Here is a 21337-nt window from a genome sequence, read left to right on the forward strand (position 1 = left end):
CTCATCTTCAAAATTTTACTTCTGGGGGTATACTTAAAATATGCATAATGCAGATGATTTATATGTGTTCACATATTTAGAGACCCTGGCTAACAGTTAGGAAAAGAACTTCCGATCCATGTGTAAGACACGCCTCAAAGGGTGCCCCAGCCCCCACCCCTTGTTTGCTCCTCTCATTCATTCTGTAGTAAAGCTTACGTCTATGCTGGCACCTTGTAATCCCGAGGACAGTCTTTCTAGGAGCCCTAGCAAGTTAAATTTTATTGACTGAAGCGATGTTGGACAATTACTATCTGGGGCACTTGTTAACACAGAATCCCAGGCCTCTTTCTTTCAGATCAAATTTAGCAGTTCTGGGAGAATTGGAAATCTATTTACAAACCACGTGTAAATCACTGCAATTTTCATGGAACTGGGAAAACGGGCGCCCAGAAATACATAATGTATCGAGTTAGCGTAAGGAGAGTGGAGAGTGTGGTCTCTGCCAGAGACGTAACTGTGCAGTTCTTTAAAACTGAACGTGAACCATGGAATGTCCATAAAATGCATGTGGGAAGCTACAAGACACCAAACTGGGAAATACTAAGTTTACCTTGTTGCCAATATTTACCTGTGATGTATCATGTTTTTCATATCCCACACACAGGCATCCAACTTTCTGAAATGCTGGACAGGCTATAATCATTTTTAAGGGTGTGTGTGTGTGTGTGTGTGTGTGAGTGTGAGATGGTATTACGGACTGTATGTGAAATGGTTCACAATCTCTCACCAAATGTTCTTGTTCACCAGATTTATTGTCGAACATTCAGAACACCAGATTATGACAGATTGGAAAGAAAGCACCAAAAATTGCTACACATTAATACCTGAGCAGAGACTTAGGGCAAATATTCACCTGTTAAACCCCACACCATAATGTTGAAACACAGATACAAACATTCACCACACTCTACAGAGTACAATAAATTGCATTTTGTGAATTACAACCAGTGAGTGTCATAATGTTAATTATATACCATACCAAAAATACACAGAAGTATATTGAGTACACCACACACTGTACAAAGCTGGAAAAGATCATGCACGTGTACATGGAACGGCTGCAAGGTGACAATATTTTTCAGTATATACTATAGGACAAATTTCTTTGTACTGAAGTATTGTTACTATTCACTGCGTTTTCTGGATGAGAACAAAATTATCAACCTGCAAATAAATGAACACTGAGTCTATCTCAGCGCAACACAGTTTACCGTCTATAAACTTTTAACAGCAATACAAAAAGTGACGCAGGCTAGCAGCCATTATCTGATTACATACCCTCGCCCAAACTGCTTCCAACTCAGCTGGACTATGCTTTAAGGAAAGACTTGTTTTCTTTCTGCATACTTTTAGAGAAACCTGTATTTACGTCTTTATGGGAAAGTAATGAACATAAAATGGGAAGAAAGAAATGTGTTAAGTTTACATTCAAAATTAAAACACAAAAATATACAAAAAATTAAGAGAGATGTGGGCTTCTTTTAGCAGAGACCATGAACATCTATGAATGAAATAATTTGTTTTAATAGAAATTATATCCATAATTTTAAATAAACAGTGTAAAAATGCAAGTCTTTACATTAAAGAAACAAGCGATGGGGAGAAAAGGCATACACCTGTAATGGAATAACAATAAAAATTAAAAAAAAAAAAAGAAACAAGCAAAACTGGAGCCAGTTCTCTAAGTCTTAAAAATAATTAGGAAAGAAAAAGAAAAACAGAAAAGGGGAAAATAATATTTTTAAATATACTACATAAATCTTAGTGTACTGAAAAATCATTATTCAGTAAAATTACTTTATTTTACACCTAAATATAAACCTCAGTAATCTGAGGGGAAAAAGTACAGGGCTTAGGGAAGAAGTTGTCTTGATATTTATTTAAAAAGACAAGAAATTACACTGCAGATTAAGATTAATCTTTCTGTGTTTAATAAATTCAGAACAGAAGTGCGACCACCATCTTCTTAAAAATTACTTTCAGAAACTTTTGTCACACATAAACTTCTGTATCTGTAAAGTCTAGGTCAATTTTAGTTTGAAATGAGAACTCTGAAAGTTAAGAGCTGCCGCTAGAGCAAAAGTTCTGCAAACACTAAGGGAAATACTTTTATTTAAAATTTTTACTTCACCAGCCTCAGAAAAATAAAAAAAGGAGTTGGGGCCAATTTGAGAAGACCACCACTAATAAAATACACAGTTATAAAACTGCAGGGCATTCCTTCATCATTTTAAGGCACAGTCTATTTTATCTCAAACAACTGTAAGTTCAAGGTCACAGTGATAATATGCATTCAATTTTGGTCTGGTTTCTCACGGGTACATTGCTACACTTAGTTAGCCATAAGTTGAAAAAAACCACAATACAGTCACTTTAAAATAATATATTTAAGTCATTTTTGTATTTTAAAAAATGTAAACACACAATACAATTTCCTAATTTATATACACTAAAAATTGGAGTTTTCCCCCCTTCACGGCAGAGGAAGAGAAGGTTATTTCTACGAATATTCAAATAAATATATATTTGATTATGTAGAAAGCACGGTTATGTTAAATACAGGCATCACCTACTTAGGATAAAATTATTCAACACAAAAGGCAAACTCATTCCAAAAAACAGTGTTCACCTAATTTTTAGGTCTTGTACATCATCTTTTTCCTAATATTCATAGTCCCCACCAGATTACTGGATAAACTGTCACTAAATCAATGCTAAACATTTTCATATTTGGATTTCTCAGCTGCCTCTTTACTTCCAAGGCGGCTTATGCGAACTGCACCAACATTAGGAGGCAGAGAAACAGTAAGTGACATTAAATTAAGGGAAGTACTATAATATGAGGGACTAAAATTCCCTTCGAGAATTTGTATGGGGAGAAATTAAAGAACTTTAACCAGGTAAACATCACAGTTTTTGAGTCTATCATATTTCTACTTTTCTCTCAAGAGTACAACACTGTACCAATATTAACACTTTAGCATTCACACCTTGATTTTTAAAGTATTTTCCTTAAGATATGCATTTTAAAATATCTACCTCATTGTATTACGTTAGGTTCTACTGGATAATTTTCTCCTGTGAAACATGTGACTGGATGAAGGGACTGAATAGAAATACAAAGAAAGCAAATTCTATAAACTTTCATCACATAAATGAGACACCTGTACTAAAAATGATCTGTGCAACAAATTTAAAGTTTTATGTCACAGAATGAATCTAAAGTAAGACTACTTCAAATGATTACTTCAATTAATTACTTCAATAATGAGAGATCATTACTGGGTAAACTAACTTTTACCCCTCAAAATCAGAGAACATTATTTCAGAAATCAGATGAAATAGAATGTAACTGTGCTATAAGTTTTATATATTTTCCAAGAAAAGTTAGGGTACAGAATATAAGTTTTGAGGATTTCCATATCTAGTATAAGTCCTAACTGAAAAATACTGAAAAATTATTTTTGCTTTAATCCCAATATGCTAAGAGCTCACTGGCACAGGTATCTGGAGGTATTTTACATTCCTGTTTAGCTTTGGTGGCAAAGTGTGTTTTGCTAACCATATGAATACAGTTGCATTTTCCAATGTATAAGTTTATGCTAAAAAAAAACCCCAAATGTGTCTTTGTTTTCCTTAAAAAAGAGATGTAAAAAGTTCAATATGAAACAAAACAAGTGCAATATGAAATACAAAATATGCCTATCAGTTAGGCTTTTGAACAGTTAATAGTTCTATGCTTTGTGTATAAATCTTTTACTAGTAACCTTACTGCTATAGAAATACTAAAAACCAAGAGAACATTAAAAAAACAGCATACTAACTTTACAAAAATGGCTACCTTTAGACTTCCTAAACTAAGATTAGAATTCAAATATGCAAATAAATTTACACATAACTAATCAAAATACATCAACAGTTTTTCTCGTAAGTGTTCAAAGTTACAATGTACAGAATCAGTGCAGAATAATTCTGACTCATATACATCAAGTTCTATACAAAGTCATCAGAAAGTAACTGGTTACTTGGTATTTCAAAACAGCCATTTTTGGAACATAACATGCCCAACACTTTTAGTAAGTACTGCACTTGATTTAAAAAACTTCAGCCATGGACAATGTTATCAAAGTGCGGCTGAGAATATCATGTAGCTTTTGAAGGACGTGTTACCAATTGATGTGTGCTGTTACACAGGGGCAGGCAGAACGAGGTTTACAGCTGTGAGTGCATGAGACACAGTTTATTTGTGTTTTTATTATTGTATTATTTACTCTCCAGGTGAACTGCTGTAAGCCTACTTTTGCCTATCCTAGTATTTATACTATTAATGAATAGTAGCCTATTCTATTTCCAAATTTTATTCCACTCTTAAAACTAAGTTATTAATATACAAAAGTCATTCTTCTGGATTCGGGATCCATCATCGAGGAAAGTGAATTCTGGAGCATTTCAGTACACATAACAGGGTTTGGATTACTGACCTGACTTTTCTTTCCTACCATCCTTGTTAACAATAAAGAATGTGAGGAGCCTCAGAGCGTTCTACTTCCTCAGGCTGCTAAAACTTATTGTGAAAGAATAAATAAAAGTTCATTAAAGAATTTGAAATATCCTTTATTCAAAAGGACTGGGCTAAAACAGCTCCCCATCATCCTACTATTTCATAGAATTACCTTCTACATTTATCTATCTTTTGTGGCAACAAGATTTTTGGTCAGGGTCTAATTTCATAATACAAAGATACTTCTGTTGCTTCCTTTACCCTGGGGAATGCCATGCTCTCCAAACTGCCCCCCCCCCCCCAAGGTATCCTGTTCCCTATGAAATACTGAGAAAACAAAGGCTGATGATGAAAGGTCACAGAAGGTCACAGCACATTTACATTTTTTTTCTGACTTTAATTTACTAAAATTGCAAATGCAACGCTGTAAAGTTTTGCACTACACCTTATAATAAAGCAAGACATTACACTAATTTAGACACCTTATAATAAAGCAAGACATTACACTAATTTAGACCTAACACGGGAGATGAAAACATAGCCCAACTGTATTACTGGGGGTTCGAGAATCAGCTGCCCTAGTCTGTCTCACAATCTTTGTGCTTCCCCCGTTTTTCCCAGAGCTTTCAGGAACTGAACTGAAAACTGAGTTTTGCTTCCTTTTATTATTTCCCTTGACCACCTTCTGAAAGAAGTGCTAATGAGCTACGACGTGAAGTAAACAAACTATGCTGTAAGCGGAAATTCTGAAGTTAAGTACTGGAACTAGATAAAGAACAGGCCAGACAGTATGCCTCCTGTGCATGTGAGGGGCGTAGAAATGTGACCGCCGCATGGCTGATGCGACCGACAATCAATAACAAGCACTTTCCGGGCCTGCTGGCATCTTTCCTTCTTGTTCCTTACTATATAATCGTGTAGACATCACAGGGAAGTTCGATCAGGAAAAGGTTTCCATTATATATCCAAATTTATCTGACCAAAATATGAAAAACAAAGATTGATACATGATCAATGTATATTGAAGAGACTAAAAAAAACAAGTCAGTGTTAATCAGGCACAAGTGGTTTTTTTTAGGACTGCTTTTTTAAGTACTTTCATTCTGGGTGACAAACAAGAAAAGAGTGAGCAGGACCTGTTTAATTTCTGGCATGAACGAGATCCAGAAAAAAAGGGCTTCAGTGATTTCTACTGTGTTATCAGGTCTAAATTATAAGGTACTAGCTCTGGAGGAAGCTTCAGAAACACTGGAAGTACTAGTGTTTTTCCTGCCCAGTCTCTGTTTAATCGAGGTACCAACAGTAAGGTCCAGGAGTAATTTTTATAAGCAAAAAGTTACTCAGTTACTCAAAACCCAACAAGTTCTAAATAAAAAATGTAACATTAGAGCTCAGAAGTTTGTTGAACTAGACAGTCCCTAATTACCAATCAATAATTTCATTTTTAGTAATAACACTATCAAAGCTCTGTAGTTTCACCAGCTAATGTAGGTTGTCAGCATGACAGAAACAATCCGTAATTTAAACAGAAAAGCACTTTCCTTTACTCCAGTGACAGAAACATCCATATTGGCTAATCCTCAGAGCCCACCTTCTCCTCTCTGGTAGTGATTTGGGTTTAAAGTACATCAAGACTTGGTGAAGACCCTGTGGAAATGTTTAAGAAATGTCTATATGTTCATGTATACAATGGCTAAAGACTCAATCTACTGTCTTTTCTAAAATGTTTATTAGAATCCTTTTTGCAGCTCTAAAATGAAATACCTTGTTAGAATAAATAAGACTTTAAAACTTGATAACTACACTCACATGGAATTTGGTAGTGACAATGAGTGTGCCTTGTCTGCTGCTTTAAAAAGCCAATGTGCACTACTACTCACAAATGGGAAACTGAAGCTTGTTAGTTACACTGTATTCATGAGCAGCACTCACTAAACACGGAGACTTCACATCACAAAACCCAATGATTATGGCTGTCAACAGGATTCGAATTAGTGAGTATTTCTAAAGCTCTTTCTGTACATAAACCTAAGTTCAAACTCAGAAATAGTTAAGTGACATATTTAATCTGTAACTTGAAGTGCAATTACACCCATGAAAAAAATAACATACCATGAGTACCGAAGTTGCCTATGAGAATATGTATAGACACACATCGGCAGATGTGTCCTTACTGAAACACGGGTGGTGTACCGTGGGACAAGGGTATAATCTAACATATTCTCTTTCCTTTCAGGTACTGAACACGCAAGCATTTTGTATTTTATCCTCTTTGCAACTTCTCTCAAATAAGAGCCTGGTATGTCTGCCATAAATGCTATGAGGTTACCACTTCTCTTCAATGGAATTAGTGAAAACACGACTTCTGAATAGGCATGAAGTTGGGAAAGACAACAGTGGAATCAAACAAACTTACAAGCCTCAGAAATAACAGCAAGACCCTCTTTGATGCAAAAAGAGCAAGGACCTGAGGAACAACTGAGAAGAGAAGGGGAGTGACCCTGTACCGGCCGTAATGTGGGGATAACCCTCCACAGGCAGTAACAGCTGAGAGGTTCTAATGGAATCCAGATGCAACGGCAGATAAGATGAACTTGGTACTCTAATACTAAGAAGGACACAAGTTCACAGGTGCAACAGCGGAATTACTGAGACTTAAGGACTTGAGAGGTTTTAGGTATTTACAGCATATACACCCAAAGGAAGGGCTCTATCAGCCAGATATACCTCAGCCTGAGTTTATACTTTCTTAAGGCAAAGATACCTAGCTCCATTACCTACTTCCTACTCTAGTAGCTAAAAATGAGCTGAAATCTGAAGTGAAATAGAAATATTCTCCTCCCTGTCAAACAACGATCACCTTGGCAAATTAAGATTGCACTGTTAAACCTAGTGGCTAAAGCCTCCAATTTATTCAAATATACTGTTCACACTTACGCTATTAATGGGGCAACAGTTTGTCTGTTAGTCCATTAATAGTATAATTTTATACACCAAATGTGGTACTGTACTTGATCATGCTAATTTTTTCCCACAGTAGTCAAGAACTGAAAACCCGGAGTTTTTCTGACCACTGGAATTCAGTTACTTTAATAATCCATCTGGACCTGAGGCACTTTCGGCAACCATGGGTCAATGGTAAAACTGGTAAAGGAAATAGCATAGAATGAATAACTGATGTGTTCCAATCCCAGTAAGAATCAATGGAAATTTTCTTCAAATTTAACAACAGATCTCTGCAGTAAGTCTCAAATTCACCAAGAATAAAACTACGGTTTGCATTTGTAAAGCAACAAGAAAATTTCATTAAGTTCTAAGTTTGAATTATTTCCGTCCATCAGTGTTACGGTGGTTACTAAGAAAACATGTCTCCTCAGAATAAAAAGTTGTATTTTCACAGATGTAAGGAAACAAAAGACCTTCGTGGTTCACCATGGCTGCCGAGAACTGACCAAACACTCTCTGTGGCTACTTCATTTGCGAAAAACCACATGGTTGTGAATTTCATCAATCTTTTGAAACTGTTTTCTCAATAAGTACTGTAGCAAATACAAAGTAACCCACTTTCAGAAGACAGTTTGATGAAATGAGCAGAATGCTTGCGGTGAGGCTACAAAGAATGCTTTACATTTACGAGGTGTTTAGGAGAAGCTCCCTGGTGTGACCAGCTAAGCAGACTAGCTGATACGCAGGAGTCCTCAAAGACAGTGCCCACCGTGTCCTTTTACCAGTTTTTTAAAAAATGAGTATTACACAGATGCCACACCACCAGACAGAACCATGCTTCAACTACTCTCTTCAAGCATTACAAAACTAATTTCCTATTTTCAACAGTGTAAAAATAGACGTGTCTTCTCCGAAGGATCTTGTTGTCTATGTTGACGGATCTGTGCAACCCTTCTTATTACTGACCCTAAGGGCAAAAATCAACATTGTCATCCCTTAAATCCCACCCTACATAAAGTTACATAACGCATGGAGGAAAAGAGAAATGAAAACACAACATGGAACCCTGTATAACTGTGTAGACCCAAAAGCAATCACCCCGATAGCCAGAGGAAGTGGGAATTGTGAAGTAGTCCTCAACAATTTACTGTAAAAAGAGAAAAAGATATATTACGTACATTGCGAGCAAAAACAAAACATGATGATCATTTATACGGTTTTGAGAAAGTGTTCTAAGTGATTTTAGATGAAGGTATTTTTCATAGAATGAATTTAACTGTCCATAATTTTAAAAATTATCAATCCAAACCATATTTTGGCTAGAAAAAATATTTCTGTAAGTAAAGAAGTAGTTTTGCTTAGTCTTTAAAATCTTAACAACAGCAAAATACTAACTGGGCTTTTATTCAGCGATTCTACCTAACTTTAGAAATCCATCCTAACAAATATAATCAATAAAGTTTACTAAGACTTAGCTACAGAAATATTTAACCTTACTTAAAATAGAAAAAAAAAAACCCCTCAACCAAATTAAAAAGGACCATCTTTAATTCCTAACAGGAGTATACAAGGCAAGAAACTAAATATTTTTAAAGGAAAATACAGATGGTCCCCAACTTATGATTGTTAGACTTAGGATTTTTTGACTTGTCAATGGTGCAAAAGCAACATGCATTCAGTAGAAATTATAACTCGACTTTTGAATTTTGATCTTTTTCCAGCTAGCAATATATGGTAAAATACTTTCTCCCGATGCTGGGCAGCAGCAGTGAGCTAAAGCGCTCAATCAGCCACGCAATCGTGAGGGTAAATGACCAGTATTCAAGGGTAGTATTAAGTGCATTTTCGAATTATGGTATTTTCAGTTTATGATGGGCTTCTCATGATGTAACCTCATCATACGTCAAGGAGCATCTGTACTATCAGGAAGGTCTACCACCTTTTACTTTGAAAATAGAGAAATTGTGATTAAGAGGGGTTAAGAGACTTGCCTGAGGCATATATACAACTATTAAATATCAGAGCAAAGATTTAAATCCCAGGCTGGCCTGATTCTAGAATATCTGCAGATGTCTGCCAGAGTCGAAGGAAAAAGCTCTGAGAGGAAATGACCAGTCAATGAAAAGTCAAGTTTTATTATGGAGAATTTTAAACATATACATAAGGAGACTAACAGTATAATGAACCTCATGTACCCAACACCCAACTTAAAAATTACCAAGCCATGGCCAAACTTCCTTTACCTACGTTCCTATCCACTTCCATTCCTGTATTTTTTAGAAGCAAATCTTAGACATCATATCTTTTAAGGGTTAACGTTTTAAAGAAAAAACATTACTATATCCTAATAAGTAAAACCCATAATTAAGAAAACAAGTATAATATACTTTCATATAAACTACATTTGCATATATACCAAAATTACATTATAGCTTTCCCTTTAGGAATAGTCAAAGTATTAGGAATGAAGAGCATGCTTCATTCATAAAAGAAAGGGTGATTAAGACTAGGAATAGATATGAAAAAAGAAAGATTAAGCATACCTTGATTTTATTGAAACATTGTAAGTATTTCCAAGAATTGCCATAGTTGGAATAAGGATAAATGCCAAAGGTTTACATGGGTCAGGATTAAGTTTAAAGTAATACCTACATCAAAGGGGAGAAAAACATAAATCAACAAAGCATACCAGATCATTTCAAAGTATCAGAATCAATCAAATTCAATAACCTTCAAAACATTCCAGTAGCAATACAGATATGAGAGCTCTAAATAGTGCATGAAATCTTTGATAAATAATTTTTGCTCTAAACAACTTGTATCCAAGTTGTTTTTTGTTTTTGTTTTTTTATTCTCACCTGAGGACACACTCACTGATTTTAGAGAGAGGGGAAGGTAGGGAGAGTAGGAGAGAAACATCGCTGTGAGAAACAAACACTGATTGGTTGCCTCTCACACGTGCCCTGACCCGACCGGGGGAACCGAACCCGAAACCGAGGCATGTGCCCTCACCAGGAGTCGAACCCGCGACCTTTTGACTTACAGGCAACACACTCTAACCAACCAAGCCACATCGGCCAGGGCATATACCCAAGTTTTATATGAAACATTATGTTCAGAAACTACTAAAGGAAATGAAAATATTCACTATAAAAGCATTTCCTTTTTATAAGTATATGCCTGAAAGCTCCCATGTACATTTTATAAAACAAATTATTTAAAATATATTAAGGCTGCTCTATTTTAAAAAGATAAAAGATAAAGTTTTATATAAAATAATTTGTTCCTTATCTTTCTAAAATTCAACTTCTCACTTCTTGCACTTATTGACAGGGAAACAACTATAGACTTTCAGAATCATTATTTAAGGAGTTTAAATTGTAAACTCCTTAAATAATTTTCTTCCCAAATCCGTTAACAAAAATCTGGATCTTGACTTCATTAAAATGAAGGACACAGGAAGGATATTAAAATCTGGTAACCTGTGGCTTAATTAATGACACTTATTTTGGTTCTGCCAATTTAAAAGTTAAATACTTCCAGTGTTTAGAGAATCTAAAAGTTTTGTATGATTTCTATAAACTACATTGAGTAGAGGTTCAATTATTACTTAGACAGGTAGACTATTTTTTTAAACAACTTATCAATAACTAAATATTCTAGAAATATTTTGGAGGGCATTTCAGACTCTTACTTGACCTAGGCCACTGATGTGGTAGGAAAGGAAATGATGGTTTTCAGTAGTAAGATAGCTGGATCATTTATTTTACTTAGATGTACGGTACATATTAAAAAGTACCCACTTCTGCCCTGGATGATGTAGCTCAGTGGATTGAGCACCGGACCATGAACCAAAGGGTTGCTGGTTCGATTCCTAGTCAGGGCACGTGCCTGGGTTGTAGCCAGGTCCCCAGAGGGGAGCACACGAGAGGAAACCACACACTGATGTTTCTTTCCTCCTCTTTCCACCTTCCTTCCCCTCTGTCTAAAAATAAAACAAAATCTTTAAAAAAAAAATGTACCCACTTCTTTCACTATTTCTAATATTTTTAAATGGAAACTTTTTAACCTCCCCCTAACTTTAAGAAAACATAAAACTGATCATGAATTGAAAAATAAATAGGGTGGGCAAGGTAAGGGAGAGTAATGGCGGGAAAATGGGGACAACTGTAATTGAACAACAATAAAAAATAAAATAAAATAAAGAAAAATAAACAAAGCATTAGCATTATGAATACCTTAAATCAACAAAACAGCACATTTTCACATGTGCAGATCAAAGAAGGTTAAAGGTGATATAGCCCTCTTTTGGGGGGAAGTGTTTGGGGATGTTTATTTTCCCAAAGTTTTTATATTCTCGTGGTAAGGGAGAAAACATGGATGTATTAAAAATAAATTTCAGGGGATATATTGCTTCCTGTTCTTGAGGTAGTATTATGGCCCATCAGAATCTCGCAAGTTCCTACTTACAGATATTTACTGTTTGAACCACATACATTATCATTACATAAATAAAACCCACCTGAGGTTCTTAAACCAGTAAATTAAAGACGGCATGCTGAGCAGCACGACCCAGGTCAGTAAGTTGATCACGGTGCTGTGCATGCGCAGACTGTCCTCAGCATCGCCGGCAGACAGACGGTGGTGTGCCGTGGGGTCTTTATGGTGGTTGGATTTTTTTTCACTTCTCCTAGGGTGTTTCGGATTCTATAACCAATGAAGTAACAATATGAAGATGTTACGTAAAATTTTATTTAGAATCATATTCAATTAATATCTAAATAAATACATCCTTCCACTATGAAATTGATATAAAATACTGAAATTACTTGGTTTTAAAGTGGTCATCAGTTATGAAACTTTTATTCCTTTGATTTGCTATTTCCACTGCTGAGAATATATTCTCTAAATAGTTACTCAAAATAAAATTTAAAATAATTTATAATAACAAGTACTGACAAAGATCAAATTAAACTTAGACAATCTAAGTCTATTTTAATATTGCTTAGCTTCACTTTTCTTAAAATTTTTAAAATTCATAATACCTTTTAAACATTGTAAAATCCCAATATTTAAAAAAAAACTTAAAAATTTCCCTTGTTCTTTCATGTTAAAGTGATGTAGAGTTTTGAAAATAAAACCTACCACAGTTTGGCTATTTTTCAAATTTGTTAGAATGGCTTGCAGATGAACAATCTAGGGGAAAAAAAAGACCATTTAATTTTGCTTTTATTTAGAAACAAAAACAACCATTTATATTAAAACCAAGAAGCACTGTAACCTAAAGTTTAAAGAAGATAAATAAAAACTACACATGCTTGCCGTCGTGGATAAAAAAGAGAAACAAGATAATACAAACTTCCAGAGTATCTGGGGCCAGGACACATTGTTAACACCTTTTACATTGAGCAGCCTCTGCATGACGCCTCACCATAGCAACTTAAAGTGTCTTCTGAGTAAAAAAACTGATTACCTTTACTAAAGTATGAAGAGTAACACGTTTTATATATTCTAAGTCTTTGGCGATCTAAACTCAATATATTTGGTGGTAAAATGGTTACAAGATTCTGAGAAAGTCTATAAGTTTAACTTACTAGATTTGCTTAAGTATTTGAGAAAGTTTTGCTAATTGGGTCAGTTGTTTGAAATAATCGATTAAAAAATTCAAAATATTACCTTTGCAGCTCTAAAGAGTTTTTTTAATGTGATGAAAATAATATATAATGTGTATGTACTGGGTTGGCCAAAAAGTCCGTTTAGTTCTTTCCGTAAAATAAAAGACATATTTTTCATTTTCACTAGTAATTATTATTATTTTTAAATATTTTATTTATTTATTTAGAGAGAGCGGAAGGGAAGGAGAAAGGGAGGGAGAGAAACATCAATGTGTGGTTTCCTCTCATATGTCCTCAACTGTGGACCAGGCCCGCAACATAGGCATGTGCCCTGACTGGGAATTGAACCAGCGACCCTTTGGTTTATAGGCCCGTGCTCAATCCACTGAGCTACACCAGCCAGGGCCACCAGTAATTATTTTGATTCGGGTATTTTGAGTAAGTTGGCTAACTCCTGCTATTGGCCTCTAGTGGGTAGAGGTCAGGGATACTGCTAAACATCTTCCAATGCATAAGACAGCCCCACAGCAAAGAATATTTGACCAAAATGTGAGTACCACCAAGAAACTTTGCAAACCACTTTTGACATATTTGATCAGTCACAGCACCTTCTCCATACACTGCACAAAATTTTTTTGTGTTTCAGTTGTGTTTTTACCTTTCTTGAAATAATAAAAGCATAAGACAGCAAAAATGTGGCTTACTTTCTTCCATCTTCTATATTAAAATGGATACACAAAAATTCCCCAATTTTTGATAAGTTTTTTTTAAACACACGCTGATATGACAGCTGTCACAATACATTCTAACAAAATTGTTCCGAATGAAGTTAAAGACAACTAAGCGCTACCAGAGCCATCTTATGGAAAAAAAAATTAACTTTTTGGCCAACCCAATATTTCGCAATTATTTGGTTGGTAAGTACAATCAAAAGAGAGGTGGGAAAAAGAAAAAACCCAGAATAGTCCAGGTTCCCAAACCATTAATTTGGTCTAAATTATGCCATTTGACCTCCTCATTAAATATAGCATTTGCAAAAGTAGCTGCTGGAATATTTTAGACAAAAAGGCTCTTCCAAACCCAGAGGCATGTGAATAAATCTTTTTTTAGAAAAGAAAGAAAAATATTATCCATTCTGGTGTCCATTGTCTCTCCATAAGACTAATGTGGTGAGTATGCAGTGTATGACCTGTATTTTCTTGCAAAGCTATCAGCTTTCTCGGAAGTGTTTTTTATTTCCCCAGTAAGATTATCAGCCTAATTATTTTTTATCATGGTCTTCTGATTCTTAAGCAACATATGTAACATTATTATTTCAGCATGACTGATAGCTCGATCCTACTGACATAACTTTTTGCTTTGTTTATAATCTCTATTGAAGAGAGGTGTGGATAAAGATTGCTCTACTAGAGTGTTTTTTAGTTAGTTAACATGACTTGCAAGAGCAGGAAGCAATTTGAAACAGTATGTCTCCCCCCAACCTTTTTTAAACAAACTATCCCAACTCAGGTGAGTAATTTCCGTTTTACAGTCAACTACATATTTTAAATAACTAAGATGTTTAAAAACACCTCTACCCTTAAATTAAACCTGTCATATAAGATTATTGCAGTGGTTATTAGAAACTTTTGTTACCAACACCTACACAAAATTCTATGCCTGCCTCCGCCTGACATACCTTAATCACATAGTAAAGATAAGTAAGAAGTATGGCCAATGCTCCACAAGTTGCCCAACTAACTATGATCAAAACAATGGTCAAAATGGTTACGTCTGATGACATGATCTTGGCATCTTTAGGAAGTTCTGAGGGCCTGGAAAAACAAGAATAAAACTCTTAATAGTTACTTATACAGTCACATATAAGAGGAAAACAATAATCAGTACGCTGCCAGGCTTTCCTGCTTACTAATAGGCAAATACCATAGAGTTAACAGGAAGACACGTTTTAATAAAGGCAAGAAGTGACACATATTTGACTGTAAATTCTGTCGTATATTGTGACAGCTCCCCTTTCATTTAGATACGCTATGGCTGACATTTGTACTAAGGATGAAAAAAATGTTGCTGAAGATATTTACAGACCCTGTGCCGTCCATTTCTGATCTTGAGGTGAAAAAAGTTTTCTATTAAAGTCTCAAGATCACTCGCTCCCTCAGAGGGAAGGAGAAGCCTCACACCACAGTCCCTTCGGTGACAGTGAGTCAGGCTCGGCGAGGAGTGGCGGCAAAGGAAACAAGACCAGTGGTTTACCAGAAAAGCCTACCAGTAATTTCAGATTATGTCTTTGCGCCTATAATAAAACTACAGGCGATGTTCTTGGAGCTCTTATACATTTCATCTAATCTGATCTTAAATATCTTGACTGATGTCTCTTGCCCTCCGTTTCGAGAAAATCCACATAACAAAAGCATTGCCGGACAAATTCTTCCTCCTGAGGAAGATCTGTAACAGTGAAATTTAAAAATACTTGGATAATCTGCCTAACTTTTTTGATAGGTCAAATGTAGTATTTAACTTGCAATAAATGATTATCTTTGACAATGACATAACTTTCGATACTAATCCACATTTTGCTAGTTACATATCTTTCCTTAGACATTAGTCTAGTGCAAGCAAATTAATTTTAGGGTTCCTCATCAGAATATAATTTTTTTTCTTAATTAAGAGCAAAGAGAAAGCTTTCAATCACTCATTCGTTACCTTTTCAAAGCCAGCCACAATGAAGAGAGGAGTCTCACAGATGCAGAAGAGAGCAGGCCACCCCAGTAGGCAGTGCATGTTCCAAACAGGAAGAGAATCAGGGATACAAGGGGGAAACACATACTCTGACTAGTTAAAAAGATGGCATCTAATTCTGGTAACAAGAAAACATCCCATAATTCTTTAAACCACTTATGTCTGTGGATAAAAGAAAATACAGAATAAAAGCAAAAGAAAATCAACAACTGACATTCAAGGATTTAATATCTGAGGTGTATGACCATTCAGTAGAGTCCCCAAAGGACCATGATACTCATTTTGTAATTACACTAAAACAAATTTCACATCATTCCTCTTCCCCGTGAGCCACTGGTCTTCCAGGATCCGAGCCCTGCGTTGCAATGCAGCCTCACTGCTCTCTACTGTTCCTTGTAATCAAGTAACAAGCGGCCTTTTTTTTTTTTTTAAGTTAGGAAGCCAATAGCTAGTTTTAATGACAGAAGAAAAAGTATCTAAGCAAGTATCTAAGTATCTAAGTATCTATGGCTCTTAAGCAAGAACCGACTTTGTATAAATTAAGAATGGACAGTTAAGTAGGGCAGAGAAACCGAAAGTGCACTTTGTACAAGAAGGAAGAAGAAGTGATTGGGGGCCTGTCTCATCAGTTTCCCGCAATGGCTGTAGCACGACCTGGGCTGAGACGGTCAAAGATCATGGGCCGCACACATCCCTTTGCAATGTTAAAGGTCTCTTATGTTTATAGTCTAAGTTTCGGTTGATATATGTAAGTTCAGTAATTACTTTTGAAATGATTATACTATTAAAGTAAATGTTGCTATACTTATCAGGCCTTTGTCTAAGTAGAAAAATCCCATTTAATAAAATGGGTCGATTGCCATATTTGTATGAAAACTTATATTCCATTATGAAGAAAAAAATATTGTTTTATATACAACACAACATTAAAATCATTATCAGAGATAACAAAACTTACCCCAACAGAAACTTAATCATAATTACAAAAGGATCAACTTTGTATGGTTTGGCTTCTTTATCCAACATAGTAGCATATTCTAAGCAATGACCTGGTGATTTAAAAAAATTGTATGTAGTAATTCATTCACAGTAATTAAGGATGAGACATATATCCTACATTATAAGAGCAACATATCTCATGTCAGAGAAGGCAGGGTCTTCATTACTATCACAGAGACGCTCTTCAAAAGATTAAATCCAACGAACAAACTGAACTAACAAGCAAAATAGAGACAGACTCACGGACGGAGGGCAGACTGACAGCTCTGGGACATGATTAGGGGAGGAGGGACGGAGTAGAAAGGACTCATGGACGTGGACAACAGTGTGGTGATTGCTGGGGGAAGGGGTGTATAAAGGGGATAAATGGTAATGAAAAAATACAATAAAAAATTAAAAATTACTGGAATTCAATGGTTCTCATATAAGAGTACACAGTCAGTCATTTGTGAAACAAATTCTGGAAGCCAAGTCTGGGATTTTATCATCTGTATTTTCACAAAGCTCCAGAGGTGATTTTTCAAAAACTTTACTGGATATAATTCTCACTCATACCACACAATTCATCCCTTTAAAGTACATGCCATTCAGTGGTTTTTAGTATGCTCATCACACCACCATCACCACCGTTAGTCTTAGAACATCTGATTACTCCCAAAAGAGACTCTGCTCCCTGGCACATCCATGCCTCCCCCACCCCAACTCCAAGGCAACCACAAATCTGGGTTTCTTTCTCTGCAGACTGGCCTATTTCTGGACATGTCATGTAAATGGAATCACATAGGACGTGGCCCTTTGTGACTGGCTCCTTTCACTTAGCATGCTTCCAAGACTCAACCACGTGGTAGCACGTATCAGCACGTTCTGTTCATCCATTCAACAGCTGATGGACATTGGGCTGTTTCACTTTTTGGCTATTAAGAATAGTGTTCCTGTGAACATTTGTGTGTAAGTTTAGTGTGGGTGTATGTTTTCACCCCTCTTGCGTACATGCCTAGGAATGGAGTTCCTGAGTCATACGGTAACTCTGTTTAACCATTTAAGGAACTGCCAGACTCCTTCCCAAAGCAGCTATACCATTTTACATTCCCACCAGCAGTGTACGAAGGTTCCAATTTCTCCACACCCTCATTAACACTTGTAATTATCTCTTTTTATTTATAGTCATTCTAGTGAGTATGACCCACGATAGCTTTTGACAGACAGACATCCTTGGTTCAGAATTACTTAAGTGCTTTGAGACATATTCCCATACTTAAGTGCTCTAGATTAACCCCGTATCATATATCTCTGGGGTCTCTGTGAACCATCTAGATATACGAATATAAAATTCAAAAATTTTATATTCACGTATGGTGATGTCATATTGCCAAATAATCTCCTAATTAAAAGACTGGATCTGCCAGAGCTCACTGAATGTTGCTTCTTTCTTCCTGGAATATAAATTAAAGCAGGTTAAAATGAACACTAAAGGCAGACTGGAAATTGTAAAAAGTCATTGAAAGGGAATGAGTAGCTGTGGAAGGACTTGGCAAATGGAAATAGTAGAGATTTTTGGACTGCTTTTATACATTTTGGCCCCATTCTCTCTTCCTGTGTCTTGCTTCCCTTGATTACTGTCCAAACACAAGTTTGTGAGGACCTTACAAAGTTGAGCCTCCTGGGAAACTATTCTAATTGCTATTCTCTGTGGAGAGGTTGTCCAATGTCCTATTCAATATGTATTCTATATTTCCCCTCCAGATTCATTCTTCACTCTATTTTGCTCTGAATTTTGGGAGGCTGACTTTTATGGACTGGCTTCTAGTTAGGTTCAGTGAATGAGAAGCACTGGCAAATAGAGGAGAATGGAGGGAAATAAGGTCACTGTGTTTATTTCCCACCTTTTTTCCTGCTGAGACACAGGTTGCGAGTGGCTGCAGAGCCCCGGCACCCAAGGCTGCAGCTGCAGGGACACCGTCCTCCCCTACAGCTCTCTAGGCTTGCTCTCTCCCCTGCCCTGGTATCTACGATAGCAGATGGCTCTGTTGTTAATCTGGCGCTTTATCATTTCTTGTTATCCTACACCACATAGTAGGTCCCCTCGTTAAACTCTCAATTATTCCATTCGGTGTGCCAGGACTTACTTAGTACAGCTGGTATAACTCAAACACTACAATGAATGCCTACTAGGTGCTTGACACTATATTAGGCACCAGGAATAAAACAGAGAACAAGATTCCTGTCATTTAGCCTCTACATAATAAGAGGTCTCAGAATGGAGGAAAGAAACTTCAGGCACAAGGGTATAAAATGGGGAAAACAAGTAAGACATTTTCTTAGGGAAAAATGGGGACAACTGTAATTGAACAACAACAACAAAAGAAAATAAAAACTCACATGATTTCAAATTCCTGTAAACCTGAGAGACATGAATTGTAAACTATCAAGAAATTGATGTGTCTTCCCTAGCCACTTTGAAGATAAAGAAGCAGTAATGGAGCACGGAGGGAGGGAGGGAGGAGGGAAGAACACCACTCTTACCTGCTGAGAAAAGAGAGTATAACTGTCCTCCATAAGCAAGCAGAATGTTGGCTACAACGTAAGCAGGAAGAGCTCCGCCATGAAATCTAACTACCTGGAAAACAAGCAAATCGACGGACAACTTCTGAATATTCATGTGGATAAAATAAATGTATATTCACATGAAATAAAAATGTTCTTCATTCTTTCATGACATGGCCACAAAAGTATTCCCAGTAACGGGTATCAAAACTCTAAGTAAAATAAATGTTAATACTATACAGCGTATTAGAAACATGGTATCTGAATTCTTCATCAAAGGAATAATAAGGAGAATTTATAGAGTAGCAAATGCTACCAACTTTTTTATAAGGCACATTTATTGAGTGTCTACTATGTTCCAGGCATGTTATTAAACATCTTATATGCATTATCTCATTCTCTCCTCCCAAAAACCCTTTGAGGTAGTTCTTATCCAGATAAAGATGAATAAGATATATTATACATATATCTTCAATTAATTTTCCTACTGCCTTCAAGCAAAATTTATAAACAAACATCAAGGAAGAGCATCTTAAATCTTTTGAATAATTTAGGACTTAACTCAACTACCACAAATTCTTTGACATTTTTAAAGTACCCACCTCTGACTCTATAATACCCACATCATCATTTTCTTGAAAACTTTCCATATCTGAACAAGAATTTTAATGTGTCCTTTGATTTACATATAATTTATGCTTGACTGTAGAACATCAAGGCAGACTTTTCCTGTCACTAATCTGAATTCTGAGGTACCAGAATGATATAAGAGAGTACATTATATCCTCAGCCCATACTACCATGTACAGTAACATGCCTTTTGGACATACTAAAAATAGGATACCATGAATTCTTCCCCTATATTCCAAGAGATAATTTTTCTTAATAATTGATCCCTTAACTTTTTATTATAACTCCCCATGATGCTCTTTTGCCACTCATACTAACCTTAATCTTTTCTTTCTAATGTAGCACAAAATTCTTACACATTAACTTATAATGTTCTAATGTTCACAAGTTTAATAATAATCACAATGTAGTTCTCATTAGGTTGTTCTGAGAATGAGATAATGCATATAAAAGTTTCTAATTTAATTTTGATTTGTAAGTTTTATTATAGTTATAGAATCAAATGACTTAAATTGAAAATATTCTGCTATGCTGGATTGAAAAACACAAGAAATAAATAAAGTGAAAGTAATAAAAGACACAATAAAAATTTTAGTGAATTTTAAAACCGCATAATTTCTCTAACTAATTACACTACCTACATTATGTCCTGTTTGTACAATTCTGCAAATTATAATGATGATGAATAATATAGCAGTTATGCAACTTGATAAGTTATTTTTATAACACTATTTACCTATGAATTATAGAAGGATACTCTCCAAATAAATTTAAACTGTTTTCAACATGTTTATTGAGTATAATTTACTTTTACCTTTTACAAACTGAGCATGCAGAAAATTAAAAGTCCTTTGAAAATGTTCATTTATATGAGTCTACAGATGTTATTAGACTATGAATTATATATATGAGCAACATGAAATCTTAATATGACATTCATTTAGCCAAGAATACTAATTTGTTGAGAATCAGGAATCAGCTCTCACTCCTAGGAAGTATCAACACTGCTGAGATACTTACTATCTGGCCCTTCGCAGAAAAAGCTTGCAACTCCTGCCTTACAGTATATTTTCACAAGACAATAAAAAATCAAACAGGACTCTCTCTTACCTGTCCAAGTATTTGCGAAAAGGAAGTCCTAATTGTCACCTAGTTTAAAACAATCATTAAAAAAGGTTATTTTCCCTAAAACTGCTGTAGTTCACATTTTATTAAATTGAGCATTTTATTAATCATTCACTTTTTTATACTAATAAACCTTAAGGCACTCCAGATCTCAAAAGAATCCTCTGAATCATCAACATTTATTTGTATGAAGCTT

At 35.5% G+C, this 21337-nt stretch overlaps 1 protein-coding gene across 2 annotated transcripts in view; it reads right to left on the reverse strand.

Annotated features, from left to right (window-relative positions):
* Positions 1-783: 783 nt before the first annotated feature.
* The window catches only part of PGAP1 (post-GPI attachment to proteins inositol deacylase 1), a 75455-nt gene continuing 54901 nt past the window's right edge, over positions 784-21337 (reverse strand). For both annotated transcript variants that reach the window (XM_045198202.2, XM_024564239.3), the window contains 9 exons: positions 21127-21165; positions 19366-19459; positions 16802-16892; positions 15808-16005; positions 14783-14918; positions 12635-12685; positions 12012-12196; positions 10033-10137; positions 784-8636 (listed from right to left, as the gene is read on the reverse strand). In XM_045198202.2, coding sequence (XP_045054137.1) covers positions 8498-8636; positions 10033-10137; positions 12012-12196; positions 12635-12685; positions 14783-14918; positions 15808-16005; positions 16802-16892; positions 19366-19459; positions 21127-21165 — 1038 coding nt within the window. In that variant the 3' untranslated portion in view covers positions 784-8497. The remainder of the gene's footprint in view (positions 8637-10032; positions 10138-12011; positions 12197-12634; positions 12686-14782; positions 14919-15807; positions 16006-16801; positions 16893-19365; positions 19460-21126; positions 21166-21337) is intronic.

Source organism: Desmodus rotundus, chromosome 2 (genome assembly GCF_022682495.2).
Source record: "Desmodus rotundus isolate HL8 chromosome 2, HLdesRot8A.1, whole genome shotgun sequence".
Classification (NCBI taxonomy): Eukaryota; Metazoa; Chordata; class Mammalia; order Chiroptera; family Phyllostomidae; genus Desmodus; species Desmodus rotundus.